This window comes from Balaenoptera physalus (genome assembly GCF_965194825.1).
Source record: "Balaenoptera physalus genome assembly, chromosome: 1".
NCBI lineage: Eukaryota > Metazoa > Chordata > Mammalia > Artiodactyla > Balaenopteridae > Balaenoptera > Balaenoptera physalus.
This window is the reverse complement of record NC_138882.1, coordinates 157,898,677-157,921,979: the sequence shown is the minus strand read 5'-3', so window position 1 is coordinate 157,921,979 and position 23,303 is coordinate 157,898,677. Positions and strand designations below refer to the sequence as shown.

General features: G+C 55.0%; 1 protein-coding gene across 2 annotated transcripts; it reads left to right on the top strand.

Moving 5' to 3' along the window:
- The first annotated feature begins 1,401 nt into the window (after positions 1 to 1,401).
- On the top strand, positions 1,402 to 21,902 carry LOC309657321 (fatty-acid amide hydrolase 1). Of its 2 annotated transcripts, none has more exons than XM_082454596.1 (15): positions 1,402 to 3,587; positions 9,022 to 9,135; positions 11,503 to 11,637; positions 11,844 to 11,977; positions 12,057 to 12,263; positions 12,515 to 12,555; positions 12,788 to 12,912; positions 14,533 to 14,658; positions 15,178 to 15,284; positions 16,438 to 16,537; positions 16,817 to 16,857; positions 17,585 to 17,624; positions 18,120 to 18,228; positions 18,796 to 18,941; positions 19,412 to 21,902. In XM_082454596.1, the coding sequence occupies exons 1-15, from the start codon at positions 3,393 to 3,395 to the stop codon at positions 19,538 to 19,540; spliced, it is 1,749 nt and encodes a 582-aa protein (XP_082310722.1). In that variant the 5' UTR covers positions 1,402 to 3,392; the 3' UTR covers positions 19,541 to 21,902. The 2 variants fall into 2 exon arrangements, with proteins under 2 accessions (XP_082310722.1, XP_082310723.1); XM_082454597.1 differs by having other exon boundaries at positions 1,409 to 3,587; positions 15,187 to 15,284.
- Positions 21,903 to 23,303: the final 1,401 nt, after the last annotated feature.

Below are 23,303 nucleotides of genomic sequence, written 5' to 3'. Positions count from 1 at the left end.
CTCTCATTATCGCGGCCTCTCTTGTTGCGGAGCACAGGCTCCAGACGCGCAGGCTCAGTAGTTGTGGCTCACGGGCCCAGTTGCTCCGCGGCATGTGGGATCTTCCCAGACCAGGGCTCGAACCCGTGTCCCCTGCATTAGCAGGCAGACTCTCAACCACTGCGCCACCAGGGAAGCCCCCAAATTAGTGATTTAAACAACCATTTATTATTCTGAGTCTGTTGGTTGGCTAGGTTCACTCATGTATCTGCATTCAAGTGGCTCTGCTCATCTTGGCTGGGCTCTCACCTGTGTAAGGGCCTGAGCAGGGACAATTGGCTGAGGTTCTACTCCACATGGCCTCATCCTCCGGAAGGCTAGCTTGGACTTCTCATGGCAGTGGCAGGGTTCCAGGAGAGAGAAAGAAAACAATTCTCCTGCAGCTTAGGCTCAGAACTAACACAACATCCCGTGCACTGCATTCTGATAGTTAAAACAAGTCACAAAGTTCAGCTCAGATTTACAGGGGTGGGGAAATAGCTCCCTTCTGAAGGGAGGAGCTCTTTGCAGAGAGCGGAGACATAGAAAGCTGTGGTATTGGAATCGTTTGCCATAGGAGACAAACTCTCCCCTCCCTCTGGGGAGAGTGTAAGAGTAGGGGGCCTCTGAGGTGGTTGGGGAGCTCAGTCAGCTGAGGTCAAAGACCTGTCAGTGCTTTGAAAATTATAAACTGCCCCACAGGTAGTGCTTCTGAGTGCGGTATCCTGTGTCACTTGTGGAACTGTGAGTTCCTTGGAGCCAGGCTGTGCCCTGCCCCTGCCCTCCCCTTCTGTATTGAGGAAAGGCTCACAGAAGTGAAAGAAAACAAAGCAGAGCAGTTACTGAGAACAGGGGCACACTCCCTCTTCTCACCCCCAGAACAAAGACAGGCTTCAAACCCTCTGGAATCTGAGAAGCTTCCTCCCCTTCTGCATGCTCTACCCCTCATCCTTTCTGCCCTGCCCCTGCCTCCAACCGAACTTGGCAAGGTATTTACCTGTCTTCCCACTTGACAGCTGAGGATACATAAGGATGACTTGCTCAAGGTCACCAGCTAGTGGGGGAGGACCCTGATACTGCTCAGGAAACCCACCAGGGCCTGCTTGAGCGACTGCAAATACAAGTAACTAGTTTACACGCACCACCTGAGGGCAGGCACGTGCTGTTTTGTCTCACGGAATGGTGTGGTGTTGAATTACAGATGCTTTTCTAGTAACACAGGTGGAACCCTGGAAACCCAGCCCCACTGGATTCTCACATCCGCCTGCTCTTCCATTCCATGGTCTCTGCCTCCAGCTTTCCTCTGCCCGTCCTCCTCCACATTGCCTTTCCAAAACATTTGTGTCACATCTCTGTTTAAAATAATGAGTCAATGGTTATTGAGCTCTTACAATGGACCAGGTGCTGTTCTAACCTCATTTAATTAGCTGAATTAACTCTTTTGAATTAACTTCCCTTGAATTAACTCATTTAATCTTCACAATTCTATGAAGCAGTCACTATGATTATCTCCCATTTTGCAGATAAGGAAACTGAGGCACAAGAGGTTAAAGTGACTTACTGAAGGTTACACAGTAAGTGGCAAAGTTAGAATTTGAACTCAGAGAGTCTGGTTCCTGAGCTTGGGCTTCCCAGGTCAGAAAACCCCTCTCTGTAGGTCTCTAATAATAACAACAACAATAATATACTGATTAACATGCATGGATTGCTTTCTATAGGCTAGTCCCAGTTCTGGCTGCATTTCATGTATTAGCTCATTTGGTTCTTACAATAGTACTAGAGAATTGGCCGGGCGTCGGGGGTACTATTATCCTCATTTTACAGGTAAGGAAACTGGGGCACAGTCACACAACAAGGATGGGTTACCAGACACTCCAGCTCCAGAGGCAAACTTTAAACCACTGTGCTATCTGGCTTTCCCAAGGGCTATTCAGCCCAAGGGCCCAGCATCCAAGGCTCTTTGGATTCATGCCACATGATCTCTGCATTTCCACCAAAGCATGTCTTTTGTTTCTTGGTCTATGCATGTTTTTTCCTTCTCAACCAGACCTTGAGCTCCATAAGGCCTGATTGAAGATCTGGTACCCCCTTCAGTTTCCCCAGCTCACAGCAAGGGTCTCACAGATTCCTCCTAACAATCTTGCGAGGTAGGCATTCATCCTTTTACAGGAAAAGGCACGGGTTCAAAGAGGTAAAGACAGAACTGGATGGACAGCAGTGTTTCAGCAGACAGAGTTTTCCAGCCACAAAGCACTTTCCCACATCCCATCCCACGAAGCCTCACTTCCAGGGGCAGTAATGGTAGTACTGCTTGATGGTTAAGAGCAATGGTTTAGGATCAGACCTGAGTTTGAATCCCCACTCAACCACCTCTGTGACCCACAGAAGTCATTTAACCCCTCTTGTCCTCAGTTACCTCATCTGTAAATGAGGATAATAAAAATGCTTTCCTCATAGGTCTGTTGGGAGGACAAATGAAATAAAGCACATAAAGTCCTGTGAGAGAGGCCTAGATGGGAGAAGTATTATGTGTGTGTATATATAATCCACCCACCCCCCTAATGAAGGGTGCCAGGTCCCCAGACAGAAGCAGTTCTTTCTGTTTCCTGAGTGTGAAATCCAGGAGGGCCCAGGACTGGAGAAGAGTGACCCTGGGAAGGCCAGTCTGTGGGAGGTGGCTGAGCAAAAGGACAAGTGATGGGTGCTCTGGCCATGAAGAAGAGCCCAGGGAGGGAGACACCAGGTCCCAGGGTGGGGGAGGAGAGGGGGCAGCAGGTGGGCTCCCTGAGAGGAACATCCTGTGGCCATCTCTGCCTGGCACCCCAAAGCCCCACGCAGGGGAGAGGTGGGTGCCCTGTGATGCACGGCCCAACCCAAGGTTCTCCAAGCAAGATGCTGCTAAACTGTTTGCGGGGATTAAACAGGTCCGGGAGCTCAATCTATCGTTGCTCTCCGTCCTATTTTCCGCAGGGGCTCTGGCTGGACCGCTCTTCCGGGAGTTGGGGCTCTCGGGTGCGCCGGGCAGAGGTCGGGCCGGATGGGGGCGCCGAACCGCTGCTATGCTCGAGCTTCCGAGGGCGCCCAAGGGAATCGGGTGCTCCTCCCACTCCGCCTGGCCCAGTGCGTAAGGACTGGGGAGCAGTCTTAGCCGAGCTGCCGCGCTTGACCTTGACGGTTGCGCTTTACCGGCATCTGGCCGGCTGCCAGGCAACAGCGCGCCGCCCCGCGGGTCTGCGGCTGCGGCACCGCCACTCCCTCCCTCCAGCGCAGGCGGCCGCTGGATCCCAGGTTGATCCAGGCCGGGTTTTGCGGCGAAGTCCGCGCGTGCTGATTCCTCATCGGTTGCCCTCGGCAGCGGTTGGCGGCGGGAGACCATGGTGCTGGATGAACTCTGGGCCGCGCTCTGCGGGCCCTCCGGGGCTACCCTGGCTTGCTTCTTGGTGGCGGCGGCCTTGGCCCTGCACTGGTCCAGTCACCGGACGGCGCGGGGCGCGGCGGCCCGGGCACGACAGAGGCAGCAAGCGGCCCTGGAGACCATGGACAAGGCGGCGCAGCGCTTCCGTCTCCAGGTGATGGCCGGGGTTGGAATCGGGGTCTGGGGGAGGGCCTGGGGTGGCGGCAGCACTTTCAGCCGCCCGGGCGCGCGGAGGGGCGGGCGGCGGGCAGCGCAGGTGTGTGGGCAGCGCAGGTTCGTAACTCTCCGAAACTCCTCTCGCCGTAATGCATTCCGTACTCTTTCTGAGCCAGGTGGGGCCTAGGGGAGGAAGGGAAACGAAAGGGACAGGGCAGGTTGTCGAAGGCTGTCGCCGCACTGGGTCAAAGAGGAGCTTTGCTCTGGTGCCAAAGAATCTCAAGATCACTATTAGGACGCTAAAACGCAAGTGTGAGAACCAATAGAATGCTCGGGTTTAGGACTTTGGAATCATAAGGTGATGGCCAAGGGCATCTGGAGAGCTTACAGTTCAAACTCACTGATTTGTGCTTGAGGATGCTAAGAGGGAGCTGGGGAGGGACTTGCCCAAGTCCACAGGGAGTTACTGGCGGAGCTGGACCCCTGCCACCTAGGCTGTCGAGTCTGATGGGTTATAAGCCCTTTGCATGAATAGGTTTAGGTGGGTGATCTGTCAACAAGATTTTATCCTCTGGATCAGCTCAGTGTGTGTATGGGGGCGAGGGAGAGGCCTAGAAGGGGAGGCTTTTCCTCCAGGTGTATGACACACTGGACCCAGTTCCAAGTCAAAATGCTGAACTCAGTTCTTATGTGCTGAGGGAGGGAAGACCTGCCCCGAGTGTTTGATAGGATTTGGATCTGACAGGTGGGAAGGCATTCCGGATAATGGGACAGCACGAGGCAGGAGCTGGAACTAGAACCCAGATGCCTGGTGGGACCATCCAGCCTCATTCCGCTGGAGAGGAGCAGGGGAGAAAGATTAGGAAGAGAAACCCTGGCCTTGAATGCCAGGCCCTGGGTATGGCCTTAATGGCCGTGAGGTTTTAGCTGGATGTAACGGTATGGATTTACTCCACACCATTCCTGGACCAGGAAATGTCATATTTGTTTATTTATTGAAATAAAAATGTATCTGGTTCCAGCCTTCACTCATCAAGCTGGCTGAAAAGTACACAATCAGTCAGTTTTTAGGTATTCAATCCAAACTGGTCACGTTCCCTACTTGAGCACAGGTTTATCACTGTCTGATCCTCCTTCTCTGGCTGGCCTCCTTGGTGCCCCGCTCAGGGATCCTTGCAGTGATCCCAGGCTCAGCCTAGAGACCCTGGGCTGCTCCCGAGGCTCCAGCTCCTGTGCAGCTGGCTAGCTGAGTTCTGCCAGCACCGAGGGCTGTATGGAGGCAGCTGTAAGAATCTGCCCACAGTTCATGCCTACAGGACTCCCGTCCTGGTTGCAAGGAACCCACCAGCTGGTAGGGTTGTGGGGTGGTAGAAGGGTGGGTCTTCCCTCACTTCAACTCCAAGCATCAGCATCTACACAGTTTCCTTCCGGAGCAACAGCCTTTCATTATTTTTAAGAACCGACTCTTCCAGGGTAGAAGCTTTGGCCCTGAAATACCAAAAGCTGTTGAAACAGCCTCCGTGGGGCAGAGCCTGGCCTCGGAACACCAAAACTTGGCTCTTGCAGATGGGAAAGCAGGGAAATCACCTTTTGGCTTTCCAGTGACTGGGAGAAGAAAGGGAGAACTATCTTAGGAGCCTCAATGTGCTGAGCAATCAGCAAAGAGGTGAGGTCTTCGTGACAGAAGCTTTGGGAATGGGTAGGAGGTGGGCAGTTTAGCTGAGCTCATCCAGGGCCTTGGGACGGGGCCCGAGGTTAGCAGGGTCCTGGATGAATACAGCAGCCTGTAGTACAGCTCCTGCCTGATAGACCGCAGGAAAGCTAGTTGGGACCCAGATACCTCCTGTGTCCCGAGGCGTTGCTGGAGGAGGGGGCGTACTAAGCACCTTCTGAACATCGCAAGATGGTTCATCTTTCTCTGGACTCTAGAGCAACTTTAGAGTGAGGCGTATTTCTTGTATTCTCTGTTGACCGTGTGAGGCTTAACCTGTAACATGCCCATTTGTTGCATTTGTTTCCACCTTGCCCCCTGAATGAGTTTCAATATCCTTTCTGGACTGAAGAGAGGGCCCACCATTGACAGAATATTATGGCTGGGAGAGCCATCCCAGAACACCTGCTTATCCCTCTGTGTCTCCGCACCTGTAGTTTTATCCTGAATGCCCTTCCCACACATCCCTTACAAGCCCTTTTGTCAAAATCCCACTGGATTACAAATGCCACTTCCTTCAACTGGATCTGACCTGTAGTTCCATCTCCTGGTGTCTCCAAGACCAACTTGAAGCTGATTTTAAAACAAAACAATTCAATGAATGACTTGAAGAACAGTATGGTTTTTGTTTCGATCAGTATCAGTGGCCTACATGATCAAATGGAAGAGATATCTTGAAATAGGACAAAAGCGATTTAAAAAAACCCCATGAGTGAAAATAAAAAAGACTTCGAGGACAATCTAGGATACCTGAAATTAGGACAGTAGGTGGTTCAGAAGGAGAAAAACAGATGGAGGAGGGGCAGTGATTCAATGATAGCTATAGTATCCTTTGCTTGAAAAAGTAGGCATACAGATGGCCACATGCTTGGTGAGACGTTATTTGTGCACTTCCCTGCATTCTCCATACTAATTTTTTTTTAATTTATTTATTTTATTTATTTATTTTTGGCTGCGTTGGGTTTTCGTTGCTGCGCACGAGCTTTCTGTAGTTGCGGCGAGCGGGGGCTACTCTTCGTTGCAGTGCATGGGCTTCTCACTGCGGTGGCTTCTCTTGTTGTGGAGCACAGGCTCTAGGCGCGCGGGCTTCAGTAGTTGTGGCGCACGGGCTTCGTTGCTCCGCGGCATGTGGGATCTTCCCAGACCAGGGTTCAAACCCGTGTCCCCTGCATTGGCAGGTGGATTCTCAACCACTGCGCCACCAGGGAAGCCCCACATTGTGGGTTTTTCACAGACATTTTTTTTTCCTCTGAGGTTTCATCAGAAACTGTTAACTATGGTTTCCTTTTCAGAAGAGGGACTGGGCAGGGTGGTCCTAGAGGTGGGGGGAAATGTTCACTTTTCATTCTGTATACCTTTAAAAAACTACGTCACTAGGGGTTGTTCTTGTGTGTTGGTGGGGAGATCATGGATCCATTTTTCTTTTTTTCCTTCCTTGTAGCTCCCTGTGTTATTTAAAAAAAAAAAAAAAAATCCCAAGTGAGTGTTGTATCCACTTAACAAATTCATGGAAGAGGTAGAGTGTTCCTGATATTGAGGCCGGGCTTCAAAGGCTGTGTGGTGGGCGTTCAGCTCTGGGCGTGTGGTGGGTGTGAGGGGGCCATGTTGCATTGAGGGGGTTCAGGGGAGTCTGACAGCACCAGGGCCTGGAAGCATCTCCTGGAGCTTGTGGTGTGAAGGGGACTTTAAGGGGAGAGGCAAGGTGGGCTTGGACATTGCCCTATCTGGCCTGGCCGCAAAGCTTGGGCGGGGCAGCCGGTTGGGTGGCCCCTGTCTGACCCAGGAGAGAAAGGATGTGCACTGGCAAGGGTTTTGGTAGAGCGGACAGAGAGATAGCCATTTGCCAGAGCTACTTAGGGGGCTTGGTGACTGGATGTGGGTGGGAAGGAGAGGGGGGGAGTCGAAGATGGAGGGCAGCGTCCTTCCCTGAGGGAAGAGGAGCCAGTGGAGAGGGGTGGGGAGGCACCGAGCTCAGGGGAACGACACAGGGACAGAGGGAGAAAAGGGAGTAGCCCAGCGAGTAGGTCTGAGCTCAGTTGGGTCAGTCGAAGGGCATGATCTGGAGGCTTTGAGATAGGCAGAGGGCCTGGAGTGGAAGCCATGAGAAGGAGTGACTTCTCCCAGCATCAGAGAGGGAAGAAGAGGTGCCAGAGGAATCTCCAGGAGCCTCTGTCTCTCTCCGCGTCTGGCTCCTTCTCAGGCTTCAAATCACATCTGAAATGTCACCGCCACCTACCCAGCCCATCTGAGTCATTCCTCTGTTCTTTCTGTCACAGACTCCGTTTATCCTTTCTCACACTTGCCGTGGTCTGTCCATTCTTTGTTAACTTGTTTTCTTTCTTAAAAAAATTTTTTTTTCTTTTATTCTTTTTCAAATTCTTTTCTCAATTAACTTGTTTGTTTTCTTGAAGGTAAGCTCTGAAAGCAGAGACTTGTCTGTCTTGGTTATCTCTAAATTCACAGCCCCAGCTAGTCCTCAGCACATAGTAGATGCTCAGAACATGTGTGTTGACTGAATGAGCGGATGACAGAAGTAGCGGAGAGGTGGGAGGGAACCCCGGGGAAGGGGGTATGTCTGTGCCCAGAGGAAACTGAAGCGAGCCCTCTGAATGCCTCCATGAGACTTGGAGCAGAATGAACAGAGTCAAGTGTTTGTTGTATTCGGCAACAAGGAAGTCCCTGGTGACTTTGGCAGGAGCAGAGGAGGGTAGAGATGAGATGTGGTGCCTGCAATTCAGATGTCCTCCTAGCCCTATTTACTAATTAGCCCAATACCCTCGAGGGGGAAACCAGCGGATGTTTGCAGGCAGGGGCTGACCCCAGAGACTCTGGGGGACTTCGAGGCCTGGCAGTAGGTGTCTGATCAAACATCTCTTCTCCTTCAGAGAGCTCTTCCCTGACCACCCTCTACCTGTGTGCCGCCCACTCACTGCATCCATTTTATTTTCTTTATTTCTTGCTATCTACAATTCTTATTTACTTATGAATTATCTGCTCACTCCCAACTCTGCACCTTGTGTAAGCTCCCCCAAAGCCTGGATGTGACTTTTTTGTTCACTGCTGTATCCGCTTGCCTAGCATGGTGCCTGGTGCGGAGTAGGTGCCTAATGCATATCTGTGGAATGAACAAAAAAACCCTCTCTTTTGGATGTGGCTCCAGCTCCAACCCTAACCACCCAGGACAGGGTTTTCTTATTTCTGCCCTCCCCTGACAAGGTGTTGAGTAGTTAGGTGCAGGTGGACAGCCAGTGGGCAGCCCATGCTGAATGGGTAGAGAACTATAGTTTATCTGTAAGTCCTAGGCAAGGCACTTCCCCTTGCTGAGCCTCAGTTTCTTTAGTTGTGCAATGGGAATGGTAGTAAGATTTAATCCAAACATGGAGCACATTGGCATGGTGCCTGGCACACAGTAGGTAGTCATTGGTGGTCCCTGTTAGTAATGGTCTAATGATCAGCCTGGGCATGGCCTCTCCCTGGACCCCCCTCAGGTAAGCTTCTTGAAGAGATAGATCTGTATTGTCCACAGGTGGCAAGGGCCTGCCCAGACTGGACCACATTTGTGGTGTCAGAGCTGCGGGTGGGCACATCTGTCACGGGTTGGCATGTGACAGTGAGCACGTGCTTGGTAGGTGTGGGGATTTGGAGGCATGGGCCACTGGCGTCTGCTGCAGGCACATGGGGCCTGCGGGGAGTGGGGGACTGATCCAAGTTGTCTCCCCAGAACCCTGACCTGGACTCGGAGGCACTGCTGGCCCTACCTCTGCCTCAACTGGTACAGAAACTACATGGTGGGGAGCTGTCTCCGGAGGCTTCACTCTTCACCTACTTGGGAAAGGTAAAGCCTGGGAGTGACCCTGCTCCTTCCTCCCCTTTCTCTGCAAGGCTTGGGGGAAAACCTGGCCTGGACTTTGTCCCACTGAGGGCCGTGTTGGGATCACAGTGCCAGGGAGGTAGGGAGGGAGCCAGAGCTCTGTGTGTGTGTGTGTGTGTGTGTGTGTGTGTGTGTGTATGTGTGTGTGTGTGTGTGAGAGAGAGAGAGAGAGAGGGAGAGAGAGAAGAGAGAGAGAAGAGAGAGAATGGCTCTGTGTGTGTATGCGGGGACGGGGGAGGGGCGGGGGGGGCACTGAGCATGTTGTCTTAGCTAGAAACCTGGCTTTTAGCCCAGACTTCCCTCTCCCTCCCGCCCCCACCCCATCAGTCACCAAGTCTGGTCTGTTGCCTTCCTATAGCTGTCTCTAGTCCATCCCCTTGTCTCCCCCTCTTCAGCCACCCTGGTCCTCCACCACCATCTCCCTCTGGGACCAAGCGCTAGCCTCCTGGCCAGGTGCCCTCTCAGCTCTTCAGCATCCTCTCTGGCCAAGGCCTTCTGTAGCTTGGGGCACCAGCGGCTCAGCCGCTGGCAGTTCCCTGGCACCCAGCGCCTGCACTGGCTCGAGTGGGGCTCCTTGTACCGGTGAGGCTCTTCTCCTTCTTGCCCCGCTCAGTGCAACAGGCTCCCCGGAAGAGTCTTCAGGGCTCAGAGAGGAATCTCTGGAGTCTTCCAGTAAGCCTCCCATGACCCTCCTCCCCTCCCAGCCTGAGTTAGGGTTTCCTCTTCAGTGTTCACTTTCTAACAGCACATTTCTCGTCACACTGTAGGGCTTGCCTTGTCTTTCTCTTTCCCAAGGCAAATGTGGGCTTTTGGTGGACAGTCTTATTTGTCTTTGCACCTTAGTGCTGAACGCTATGTCTTTTATATAGTAAGTGCTCAAGAAATGTGTTTGAAACGAAATGAAAGAAGGAATTGTGCTTTGTGAGTGTGACTTGTCTATATATGCCATAGCATTTTTTTAAAACATCTTTACTGGAGTATAATTGCTTTACAATACAATGTTGTGTTAGTTTCTGCTGTATAACAAAGTGAATCAGTAATGTATACATATATCCCCATATCCCCTCCCTCTTGCATCTCTCTTGCGTCTCCCTCCCACCCTCCCTATCCCGCCCCTCGACGTGGTCACAAAGCACCAAGCTGATCTCCCTGTGCCATGCGGCTGCTTCCCAGTAGCTATCTATTTTACATTTGGTAGTGTATATATGTCCATGCCACTCTCTCACTTCATCCCAGCTTACCCTTCCCCCTCCCTGTGTCCTCAAGTCTATTTTCTATGTCTGCGTCTTTATTCCTGTCCTACCCCTAGGTTCATCAGAACCATTTTTTCTTTAAGATTCTATATATATGTGTTAGCATATGGTATTTGTTTTTCTTTTTCTGACTTACTTCTATGAGTGTGACTTGTATCTGATATGATTTCTTGGAAGAGAGCATGTGGTAGTGAGTGGGACCCCTAAGCAGGTGGACATGAGTGCCAGGGGGACTGACGGGTGTGTATGAGAGTGGTGTGAGTGACTGCAGCTGAGAGGGGGGCAGAGAGGGACTGTAGAGAAAGGACTGGACACCCCTGGGCCGGGTGCACTGAGAGGACATAGTCTCAACAGCCAGGGTTGCTTCTAACGAATCAATGTCCCTGAAAAAGCTCCTGCCCCTCTTAATCATCCACAGAGAGCATTCTGGCTACAGATTGGCCTCCTCTCTTTCTGCCCGGGGCAGGAGACAGATTTCTGTACCTGAGTGTGGCAGTAGGGCCACACCCATGTTCCTGTCAGTTGCTGTCAGTCAGCCACTCCTCCGTGACACTTGATTATCAGCTTCAAGGGTTCCTGGGGGAGGGGAGGCTTCACCTGGGCCTGCCTGGGGCAGAGGAGCTGGGAGGCTCCCTGGGAGGCTGTAGCCTGGGTCTAGACCTGCCCTGCACTGACTCCCAGTGTGACCTGACACGGGGATCTGCCAGCCTCACTGGGCAGAGGGTGCCGCTTGGAGGAGGATGGGGGTGCGGTGGCCAAGGGTCATCCTCCTCCCAGCTCGGCCTCTGGGGGGCATCTGAGGTCAGTATCTTGCCCCTTTGAGTTCCCTGGTTGTGCCCTGGCCCTGGGAGTACTCTCTCTCTGTCCGTTTTGGAGTTGAAGGCCAGAGACAGCCAGGGTGAGGCCGGAGCCACATGTCCCTAGTGAGGCGAGTGCTGGGCCTAGGTTATCCTCTGTGCCCCTGGGTCATGTTTCTGGTTACCCTTTTCCTGGGTGGTAAGGGAATTTTAACACAACTGAAAAAAAACCCAAAAAAGCCAGCCTCACTTTGTCTTGTATCCATATCTCTCTCCCCCAGGCCTGGGAAGTGAACAAAGGGACTAACTGTGTGACTACCTACCTGGCCGACTGTGAGACTCAGCTGTGCCAGGTCCCAAGGCAGGGCCTGCTCTACGGCATCCCTGTGAGCCTCAAGGAGTGCTTCAGCTACAAGGTGTGCCCTGCCTCAGTCCCTGCCAGCCAGCTCTGTGTCCTGGGTCACCCTGGGCCCTCAGAGGAAGTACCAGGTCCAAAGGCCTTGAGAGGGCACCATGGGTATGCCCTACCTTGGCCTGTGGCGTGGTGGTGGGAACAGACCCTGTGCTGCTGAGGCACCCCTGGCTCGTCAGCCACGCCCCTCTCGCCCATCCCTCCTTCTAGGGCCAGGACTCGACACTGGGCTTGAGCCTGAACGAGGGGGTGCCAGCAGAGTGTGACAGCGTGGTGGTGCAGGTGCTGAAGCGGCAGGGGGCCTTGCCCTTCGTGTACACCAATGTCCCCCAGTCCATGTTCAGGTTGTGTCTCGGGTGCGGGGTGGGGGCAGGGGCACCGGTGCCAGTGTGACATGGGCTGACCCCTTTCTGCTTCCTCCAGCTATGACTGTGGTAACCCCCTCTTTGGCCAGACTGTGAACCCGTGGAAGTCTTCCAAGAGCCCAGGTGGCTCCTCAGGGGGTGAGGGGGCCCTCATTGCGGCTGGGGGCTCCCCACTGGGCTTAGGCACCGACATCGGAGGAAGCATCCGCTTTCCCTCTGCCTTCTGTGGCATCTGCGGCCTCAAACCCACAGGGAACCGCATCAGGTATGGTGTAGGTGGTCGGGAGAGGGAGCTTTTGAGTCTCTTGCTGTGTGACCTTGGCCTAGCTTCCCACCTCTCTGGGCTCCAGGCAGGGATTCCCTGACTGGGGTTTTGCTGGGAGGTAGTGTCACAGCACCACAGTCCTTGGTTCCTAGTTTCCAAAGTGGTGAGAGAGTTGGGAGCTGCTGTATGGATGTGGGGTTGGGCAGAGGATGGCCATTTTCCATTTCCAACATCTTGTGTTTCTTATCCAGCAAGAGTGGCCTGAAGGGCTGTGTCTATGGACAGGTAGCAGGTGAGGTCTGTGGTTCCCTCTATGCCCTGGAGGAGGGGGGTCTGCCTTATCCGCCTCTGCCCCTGCTTCTCCTTGGGGCAGTGTTGTTGGGCCCCCAGGCCACTCTAGGTCTGAGTTCCTACGCCTTGTCCCTGCTCACACTCCTGGGCCATGGCCCAGCCTTTGCCTGGACCCGGCCCCAGAGCCCCTTGGGGCTGGGTGATCTCTCTTTCCTCCCCACCCTGCCCCACAGTACAGCTCTCAGTCGGCCCCATGGCCCGGGACGTGGAGAGCCTGGCGCTGTGCCTGCGAGCGCTGCTGTGTGAGGACATGTTCCACCTGGACCCCACCGTGCCCCCCCTGCCCTTCAGGGAGGAGGTGAGCCGGGGTGGGGGTGGGCATGGGGTGGATTCAGGTCTCACTGGTGCTCCTGAGCCCAGAGAGCAGCCCCCGCATTGCAGCAGGACTTGGAGGTCCTGTCTCCTGAAAACCACCCCCGCGGGGCGGGTGAGGGGGGTGAGGGGGGTGGGGGGGGGACGGGGCAGGGGCGGTGTCTAAGGCCAGCAGCAGCGCCTCTGCAGACAGCCACCAGATGGCGCCCTTGCCTGCATTTGGAAACCCTGAGGTTTTCAAATTGGTGGGCTGGGAGCAAGAGCTAAGGAAAGGCCCACCTTCTGGCCCAGCCTGGGGGCTGTCACTGCGGAATAGGAGTGGCCTCGAGGCTAAGAACAGCTTGAGAGAGCACTCCTGTACCTTATCTGTGTTTGATCCCCAGTAATTAGGAGCCTTTCCTACAGTATTCATGTCCCTATCCCCAGCCTCCAGAGGGATGCTTGGCGCGTAGGCTGAGTGAGTTAAGGACAGTTAAAAGCGGAGCTGTCTCCCTCCCAGAGAAAGCTGGGATCTGTGGGCAGTGGCAGATGCTGGCTCCCCAAAATATCATCAAAACAGCCTGTTGATCAGATAAGGCTGAGTTTAATGCTTTCTGTGGTGAGGGGGAGTGCTGCCTCCACAGAGCCTTAGCAGCATGGGGGAGGGGCGCGAAGTTAGGATATTGAAGTTGGTTTCAGGTGGATATTTCAGTGTGGGCCATTGGTTAGGATTGGGTACAGATCACGATGTAATAGGTTAGGACTGGTGGATACAGCAAGGTGAAGATTCTGAGGAGAGGGGTTCAAGGAGTCTTAGAGGATAAGCCGTCATTTGGTGCTTCTATTGAAGAGTTGATGGGTCTTTTAAGAATGACTGATAAAGTTATCTGTACTTTATGTACAACACATTCAGGAGTAGTCAAGTTAGATCGATGTGGGCAGTGGAATAGTAAAGCCATGTTAATGTAGACAGTAAGCTGTGTGATGTAAGCGCCATTTCTCAGCAGTCTGGCATTTCTCCCTACAGACCTCTTGCCTCACCCAGCCCGGGTTGCCTTGGAAGTGCTGAAGGCCCTGGGGCAGGCGGGAGATCTGGGCTGGGGGTGGGGTGAGCTACCCCTCCTCAGCAGAGGAGATGTTCTAAGTGAAACCACTCGTTCAAGAGCCCCTTCCTGAGCGGAGGCGAGGAGGTGAGGCTCCTGTCCTGAGGTCTGGAACAATCTATTATTACGGGAGCCAGGACTAGCATTCTTGAAACAGGCCGTGGAGAGCCTCGGCTCAGGACGCAGGATACCTGGCTTCCCGACCTAGTGCTGTAGCTCTGCCCTGACAAGTGGCCTTGGCTGAGTCCCAGCCCCACTCTGGGCCTATCTCCCTATCTAGACCTGAGGCCTCAGTTTCCTCGTAGGACCAGTGGGAATCCTCATTCTTGCTCTGCCCACCTGCAAAGTCATTGTGAAGGAGTCAGATGCAGAAGGGGCTGGCCTCGCTGGCAGTCAGTTTTCGGGGGATCTAGGGTGCAGCCTCAAAGCTGCGTCTGGGGCTGAGTAGCTGCTCTGAGCTCTGGGAGCCCTGCTTGGGGCCACCCTCTCCTGACCTGACTCTGACTCCTGTGTGTTGCCCCCAGGTCTACACAAGCTCTCAGCCCCTGCGTGTGGGGTATTATGAGACTGACAACTATACCATGCCCACCCCGGCCATGACACGGGCCCTGCTGGAGACCAAGAAGAGACTCGAAGCTGCTGGCCACACGGTATGGAGTTGGGAGCCCACAAATCCTGGCATCGCCCCTCTTTCAGGGAAGCCTTCCTGGTACCCATGGCTGCCACCCATCCCTGGCATCCTCCCACCCTGATTGTTTTGTGGTTGGGGATGGGAATTCGGTCCCTGGGGGACCAGTAAAAAGAGACTGATCAGAAGTATTGGGGTACATGATTGATGGTGAGCTCACCCCTGTGCTGGGGCTGTGTGAGCTGCATCGGGAGGGCCTCGTCGACCACAGACAGGGGTGCACAGCTGTCCAGAGGTTCCTGGGGCCCTGAGATGGCAGGTTTGGGGATGTTCATCTGAGACAGGCTTATGTGTGGCTCCAGACTTATCTCCTGATGTGCATCTTACAGGGAGTTATCACGGGCCAACAAGGCCACCGTTGCGGCTCCAGTGAGGGTACCGTGAAGGCAGGGTTGGTCCAGTCCATGCTCGGGGCTGCCTGGGTAGCATGGGGGTGGTGGGACCCAAGGGTTTCTAGGTCTGGGAGTCTTACACTCCTCAGTCCCTGCAGCTGGTTCCCTTCCTGCCAAGCAACATACCCCATGCTCTGGAGACCCTGTCGACGGGTGGGCTGTTCAGTGACGGTGGCAAGAGCTTCCTACAGAACTTGTGAGTGATGTTGGGTTTGGAGGTCTGTGGTGGGATCAGGACATGGGGAGACCCAGGAAGAGCAGCTGGGTGCTGTAACCCCGGGGACAGGCCAGGCTGGGGGAAGATGGAGGACAGGCCTCGGCTGAACGTGAAGAAGGTCTGAGCATTCTGGGTAGGGACCTTGCCACCCCTCTGATGGCAGGCTGAGCCTGGCACTACCTTGCCAGGGAGTCTTTGGAAAGGTGCCAGAGCAGGGGGAGGCTGGATTGAGCATCCGTGGCCTCATCCTGAGCTGAGCTGGCTGGGAGGTAGGAGGTAGACAGGGAGTTGCCTATCTGTTTGGGAAAGATTGAGAGACAAGGGTAGGGTCAAATAGGAGGGCAGGGGTGTAGACGTCATTCTGTGACTCCGGGCTCTTCTGACTTGAGCCACGTCTTTCTCTTTTGAGTAGGACCTGAGTTTTCTTGTCTGTAAAGTCAGTAGGTTGGACCAGACCAGCTTTAAGGGACTTCGCAGAGCTCACGTTTAGAGAAGCTGGTTCCACTTGGGTGTTTTCAGTCCTTAAAGGTTGACACGGGCAGAGGACAGGCCTGTGAAGGTGCCTCCTGGGGACATGCCCAGACTGACTGGACTTCCCCCAGTAGCTAAGTGTGGTCCAGGCTTCAGCGGAAGGGGCTACCCCTCACTCTGGCCCTGGGAATGAGGCTCCAGGATCAGCCGCCTGAGACCTTTCCCTGAGATCTAGAGCAGAGATAGCCTCAGAGACAAGGATCACGGTGCCCACTCAAGATTGCGCCACTCGTGCCTCCAGGCCAGTATCCGCATCCATGGGGGGAATGCCCTCAGTATCACGCCCTGGCCAGGGAGATGCTGCCTGTAGTTCTTATTGCTTTAAGCTGAGTTTGCCAGGCAGGGAGACAGGGAGTCCTGCCTTGGGGAGCTCCATTGGGTGTGGGTGGAGCCCAGGCATCCCAGAGGGTCTGCAGACACAAGCCACATATTGGAAAGGAGAGGCTGAGATGAAGGGGCTGGAGAGCGTGGTTACCGGAGTCTGGTGAGGAGGGAGGTAGAAAGAGTCACTGAGTAGAGACCGGGGGGATGCAGTAGGTGGGGGTGAGCCAGGACGAATGCCTGGGGTGGATGTGTCTGGACTGGACCCTTTGTCTCCCAGCAAAGGTGATTTCGTGGACCCCTGCTTGGGAGACCTGATCTCAATTCTGAGGCTGCCCAGATGGCTTAAAGGACTGCTGGCTTTCATGCTGAGGCCTCTGGTGAGGGCACAAGGAATAGAAGGGGTGGGGTGGGCTGGGCGGGAGCCTCTAGGGCTCTTCCCCCCTCCCCTTAGCCTCCTCTTCTTCTCAGCCCTCACCCAGTCTCTTCTCCTCCCCCCATGCCCTTTGATCTTCAGCTAACATGCATGCTGAAAGGGGTGCTGACCCAGGACATGGGGGGAGGGACAGAGGGAGGAGGCACGGGCAGCTTGGCCTGAAGAAGATTATTGCCACACCTGGCCCAAAGCTGAGTCACTGACTGTGTCTGTCCTTCTGCAGCTCCCAAGGTTGTCAGCCTTTCTCAACAGCATGAAATCTCGGTAAGAATGTTTCCCATGCCCAGATGCTTGCCCCCCTTTTCCCCTGACCTGGGTCCAAGTGCTTTCCAACAGGAAAAGATGAGAGAAGTAGCTTCTGAGGCTGGAAAGGACCCAGGCAGGGTGGCAACCTCTGTGGCTTTCGAGGAGGATCTTGAAGATGTCTTAGCAAGGTCCAGGAAGGCCTGGAGAGCAAGGACCTGAGGGAGAGCACAGGATGGGAGAGGGTGGAGAGGAGAAGACTGTCCTGGCTGGGCATGGGTGGAAAGGCCCGGGAGGGAGCTGGCAGGCGGCAGGAGCGGGGGATGCTGGGAACCCATGAGGGGTGCTACTCTTTTAGAGATCAGACTACACTTCGCCCTCTCCTGCCTGCCCCTCAGTGGCTCACGCCGGAAAGGCTGGGAATAAATTGCCCCATTCTCAGGCCCTGACATCTTGTGGACTTGCTCCTTCTGTTACCACCAGGCATTTAGGACCTTGGGTGGCCTTGGCCTCTCCTGTGTCCTGAGGGTAGCTAGGAGTCAGGCCTAAGTCCCTCTTGGGGACTCAGTGGGACATGAACTTAGGGATTAGAACTTCTGCCCTGCACTACTTTCCTCTCAGAGTGCCCTGGAATTGAGAAGGGTCCAAGGAGGAATGAGATCTGGGAGGTGTTGAGAGTAGGGGTCTGATGTTGCTAATCCCCGTGGCTGTGATCATCATGGTCGGTGACCTCACTCCCTCTGTCCAGGTCAGCTGGAAAGCTCTGGGAACTGCACCACGAGATTGAGGTGAGGCCAGAGCCTCTAGACTAGAGTAGGGAGGGTGGGGGGTGGAGTTGGACAGGGCACCTGTGTTGGGGTCTCTCGGCCACTGGTCCCACTGGTCCCCTGGAGTGGCCCATCGTTCTCCATTCCACTCCCTGGATTGGGCCGCTTGGGGACTGCTGTCAGACCCTCACTTGCCCAGAGACCCATCTTAGGGGCCTGGGTCAGCCTGGGGCTCCTGTCCTGGATACCTCTTTGCCACTCTGGTGCTGCCTGTAGCCAGCACTCCACGGCCCTGCCCTGGTAGGAAGAGTGGTGTCTGTGGTTCTGTGGAGCAGTTGATGCCCCCTGAGAGCAGCCCTGTCTGAATACCCCGAGGTCCTCCATCCCCCTGTGGTTCAGTTCACATCCGGGGCAGGTGCAGGGCTAGAGTCACCCCAGCCACAGTGCCTGCGTTGGAGAGTCCATGTAACGGGCTGGGTCCGAGTGCTTCACCTGGTGTACGGGTGTCCTCCCCAGGTGTACCGTCACTCTGTGATTGCCCAGTGGAGAGCAGTGGAGCTGGATGTGCTGCTCACCCCCATGCTGGGCCCTGCTCTAGACTTGAATGGCCCAGGCAAGGCCACAGGTGAGGCTTGCAGCCCCATCACAGCCCTGTCACCTGTCTCTTCTCTTCTATGAGTTCAGCACTTTGCCTGGTGGGGCTGCTGGGAGGTAGAAGAAGAGGAGCCCTGCGGTGGGTTGCACCCCTGGGGGAGGATTCCGCCCTTGAGAGGCTCACAGTCTGGTTGGCTGGAGAGATGGGAGTCATGTGGGATGGCTTGGGAGGGAACGAGCTCCCTCTCCTCAGCACTATTCAAGTTGGAGATCTTGTTACAGAGTCTATGGTTTTGGGAGGTGGTATTTGAAGTCCAGGTGGGATTTAGATAAACCAGGAAAACAGCAACAACAGTCCAGGTGGGGGGAAGCTGCAGGGCAGAGGCACAGGGCAAGCTCGTCAGCAGGCTCTCCAGCCTGCCCTGAATCTGGATTCCTGGGCTCTGTCACTCTCACTCAAGTCTCAGCCCTAGGAGAGAACCTCTCCCTATCTGTGGAGGCAGGGTGCCATTTCACAGGGTGGAAGACTGGGGCTCAGAGAGGACAGTTGTCATGGAAGGTCACCCAACCTGCTCCAGCCACATGTGCTGTGTCTCAGGGGCCGTCAGCTATACTCTGCTCTACAACTGCCTGGACTTCCCTGCGGGGGTAGTGCCTGTCACCACGGTGACCGCCGAGGACGAGGCCCAGATGGAGCATTACAAGGGCTACTTTGGGGATATCTGGGACAAGACGCTGCAGAAGGTAAGTCCCTTTTCCCCTGGACTCACACCTGCTCCCCTTCCTCTAGTGGAGGAGACAGTATAAACACGAGTATCCTTGTCTGTCTGTCTTGAGAGCTTGTTTGGAGGTTCTAGCAGGGGAGCGCAGCTACTCGTATACCCTTGACCGAAGAACGGTCCTCCTCTATCGGGGAAGGTCGTCCTCTTCGACGGGGCGCGCAGCTTCGGGAGGGACGCACGTGGAGCGGTGAGGGAGGAAGGGGACACCCGCCTAGCCAGCCAGATCAGCCAGATCAACCCTGGCGATCAATGGGGTGACAGATGTCACAGCCAGATCGCCCTCACATCCTCTTGTCTTTCTTAACGCAAGACCCCTAAAGACTGCGGGCTGGCCCTGCTGTGCTGCCCCTCCTCTCCAGCTGGGATGCTTCCTGGGCCCAGGGTGGGGTACTGCCTCGACACCTCCCATCCTGATGCCTGTGTCCCCTGCAGGCCGTGAAGAAGAGCGTGGGCCTGCCTGTGGCTGTGCAGTGCGTGGCTCTGCCCTGGCAGGAAGAGCTGTGTCTGCGGTTCATGCGGGAGGTGGAGCGACTGATGACCCCTGAGAGGCAGCCATGCTGACTACCGCCGCCTGGCCCTAGAGGGCCTGAGACCCACTGGAGCCACGCCCAGTGTAGTCAGGGCACAGCTGCCATCCTGGAGGAAGTGTTCAGCCTGGGGCAGAGGCTTCCAAGTCCCTCCCCCTCGCCCCTGCAAGAAGCCCAAACCCGCTGAGTCTGGACCTCGCTCCCTCCCCCATTCCCCTCCCTGCCCTGACACCCCCAACATGGCAGCCAGTGGGCATGACATGGGCGAAGGCCCACTAACAGTCAAGAATCGGTTCCTGGTCTGTGTCCTTTCTGGAAGTCATCGTTAGGGCACTGGGGGTTGGAGACCCGACCTTCTAGAACCTGACTCCAGCCACATCAGTCTCCTGCTCCAAAACCTCCTCTGGTTCCTGTCACTCGCAGGATGGACACAGGCTTCTCAGGATGGGCGATGCAGCCCCAGCACTTCACACCCACCCTTCCCACCCTGCTTAGACTAAGCCCTACTTTGTTAGACACTGTCTTATCTTTTCTCCTTGCCTCTGCTGGGAATGCCCTTTCTGCTCCCCTACCATTAAATCCTCTGAGGCCCAGCTCAGATCCCTCTTTCTCCTTCTGAGCCCTGGAGTAGGTGGGCTGTTTCCTCCCAGTCTGCCCTGTGTGGTGGGCATCCGCGAGTGGGTCGCCGCCCTTAGCACACTGGCTCTCCTTGACGGCAGGGATACTATTTCTACATCTTTGTCCTCAGTGGCCAGCACAGGGCTGGGCACAGGGCAGCGGGGAGTCTGGGATGCTGCTGGGGAGAGGACCCCGCAGGACTGAGGAGGCGAGCACAAGACACGGTGATCTGGCAGAGAGTGCTCGCAGGGCCAGCCTGGGACTGGAATGTTCTGGGAAGGCTTCCTGAAGGAGGAGTACCTGTGATGAGTATAGAAGGTCCCCAGGGCTGAGATAGGGGATGAGGACATCCCAGGGAGAAGGAACAGTAGTACACCCAGAATGGGCACAGGAGGAGCAGCGGAGATGTAGGTGGGGGTCAGATCAAGGTGGACTTGGAGGGCCAGTTCAGGAACTTGAATCCAGTCTCAAGGGCAATGGGTCGCTCTTGAAGGATCAGACAGGTGTGGCAAGGAGAGTAGGCTGGAGGGGCAGAGCCTGGAGAGGGTAACGAGGCTGCTCCTTGATCCTAATATGGGGAAGGGGGCCTGGGGCCTGAGCTAGGGCCCTGGCCCAGGTAGAGAGAGAGGTGGTTTGGGAATTGACAGTTGGGGGGTGGAAGTGAGCTGTCTCAGCTCAGGCTCAGCTCTGCCCAGTTTGCCAGCTCACCTCTTACTGGACTGCTTTGCCTGGTGGGTGGAGGGTTAGCTCATCTGGATGACTGGGGCCTTCTTGGGTCCACCAGCACAGCTGCCTCGCTCCTCCCTGGCTCCAACCCTAACTCGCCTGCTTGCTGTCGGAGATGTTTCTGGCCTGAGCCCTCGGGCAGGGTGGGCCCCTGGCTCCCACCTGACCTACTTCATATTCTTTTCAGGGCAAGCTGCTTTCCCAAGGCTCCCTTCTCCACCGAGATTTTCCTGCTTCTCCAGTGGTGCTTTCCCCTCCAAGTCACGTGCCCAGTGGCGCCTGTACTTTCTGCCAGTGGCATCCCTGCCTCAGTGGGGCAAGTCTCAGGGCAGACATGAGGCCCTACCTTGGGGCTGACTAGAAGCCCCGACCCACATGGATGCCTAGATTGGGGTGACCAGGCAGCTGCTGCACTTTGCCCTGATTTCTCTTAACTGCTGCGTCATTTTGCCTCATATCCTTGCATAAAACCACGTGCCATCTGCCCCAGCTTTCTGCCCCATTTCTCTCTTAGGTTAATGATAGCCTCGTGCTTTCAGACACGAGGCTGCCGTGGGGGGCCACCTCTCTTCCATTCCTTCCCTGGTTTATTGATGTCACCCTTGGACCCAAGCAGGGCCATGCCCAGCCCCGTGCTTAGTGGTGCCGGAGTTCCGCCAAGCCTGGCTCCCATCCCTGAGAGGCTCCTGGGCCTGTGTGTGTGGAGGATGTTGGCACAAGCACGTTGGCTCTCTTGTGATCAGGGCCGGGGGAAAGGGTAGATGACGGGGCCAAATGCTGCTGAGGGCAGCGGAGGTGGTCAGTGAGGAAGCGAGTACCCCCTGCGTTCCACCTCCACCTCTACACTGTGGTCCAAGCCACCTGCCTCTCACCTGGACACTAGTAACCGAACTGGGCTCCCTGCTTCCTTCCTCACCTGTCCGCCAATCCATTCTCCATACAGCAGCCAGAGTGATCATTTAAAAATGTATATCAGATCGAGTCACCTCTCTCCTTAAGACCTTGCAATGGCTTCCCAATCACCCGCAAATAAAATCCAGTCTCCTCCTCGAGTCCTGTGAGGCCCCACGTGATGTGGGCCTTGCCCACCCCCCTGCCTCCTCCTGGATGTCTCTTCCTCTCGTTCATCGTGCCTGCTCCAGCCACATGAGCACCCTTTGGTCTCTTGATCATCTCAAGCTGGTCCCTGCTCCAGAGCTTCTGTGTTCGCTGTCCCTCTGTTTGGAACACTTGGCGCCAATGTCACCTTCCCTGATCACCCACTTGGCAAACAGTTCCCCTTGACACCTTCTAACATGCCACCCTTTGTACTTTATAGCATTATCACTATCTGGAATCATACTTTTTTTTTTGTCTCCACTCAGGCAAGCTTCCTGAGAGCTGCATTTTGTCGTGCTCAGCCTGATACTCAGCATGTGGAACAGTGCCTAGAAGGTGCTTAGTTAATTTAGTGAACATTAACTGAGCATCTACTAGGCACCAGGCGCTGTATTGGATGCTGGGACTGCAGTGATGAATGCGGCAGACTAGGGTCTTGTCCTCTCGAAGCTGCATTCTGGAGGATATTTGTTGACTGAAAGGAGGCAGGGAGGCAGGCAGGTGTGATAGTAAAGACCTACGTATTTAATGGTGACTTTTAATCAGGACAAGGGGGGAAGGACATTCTGAATCTGAGCCATCTACCTTCTGGGCACTTTATAGTCATCATGTCATTTTATCCTATTAACCCTGTTGTGGGTGTTTGTGTCCCTATTTTACAGAAAGGTCCCACAGCTAGAAGCAAGGGAGTTAGAATCGATATCTGATTCATTCTATGTCAGAGCCTCTGCCTGGTGTCCCATGATGCTGAGGCACAGAGGAGTGACAGCATAAGCCAGCCGCCGCCTCTTCCTGTCTGACCAGTGCAGCGGCCTCAATACCCTCTAAGTCACGTGGCTACTTCCTGGTCTCAGCCTTTCCCCTACTCCCCGGTCCACTGCCACAGCTTCTTGCCTGGCCTCCCCTCTTCAGACTGGTCTTCTCCAACTGTCTTTCAGAGGGCAGATGAGTGACCTTTCTAAAAACAAATCTCATCATGCATAAAACCTTGTGCTCAGTCCAGACTCCTGGCTCTGACCCACAAGGCCACGCTTCACCTGGCCGTGCAGCTGACCACTCTGGATTCCTCCCCTTCCTTGGGGCCCTGAGATGGTGCCCAGGGCACTGCACACCTCCCACCTCCATGCCCTTTGCTCACTGTGCTTGCTCTGCCTGGAATGCTCTTCCTCATGTCTCCACCTGAAGATCCCCCCCCACCCTGTCCCACTATTCCAAGGTAAGGGTGGTCATCCTCTTACAACTGTCAGGCTGTGTTGAAAGGGCTTCTTGGTGCTTCTGTTCATGCTCGAAAGCAGGGGCTGTGTCTTAATAATAGAATCCAATATTGATTAGGTTGTGGAGTTGATAATCCATTA

What these genes read in the sequence shown, in the direction of transcription:
- LOC309657321 (XM_082454596.1), top strand. Translation starts at nt 3,393, where the DNA reads ATGGTGCTGGATGAACTCTGGGCCGCGCTCTGCGGGCCCTCCGGGGCT. An exon ending in CGCAGCGCTTCCGTCTCCAG is followed by an intron (nt 3,588 to 9,021) that starts GTGATGGCCGGG and finishes TTGTCTCCCCAG; the next exon opens with AACCCTGACCTGGACTCGGA. An exon ending in TCTTCACCTACTTGGGAAAG is followed by an intron (nt 9,136 to 11,502) that starts GTAAAGCCTGGG and finishes TCTCTCCCCCAG; the next exon opens with GCCTGGGAAGTGAACAAAGG.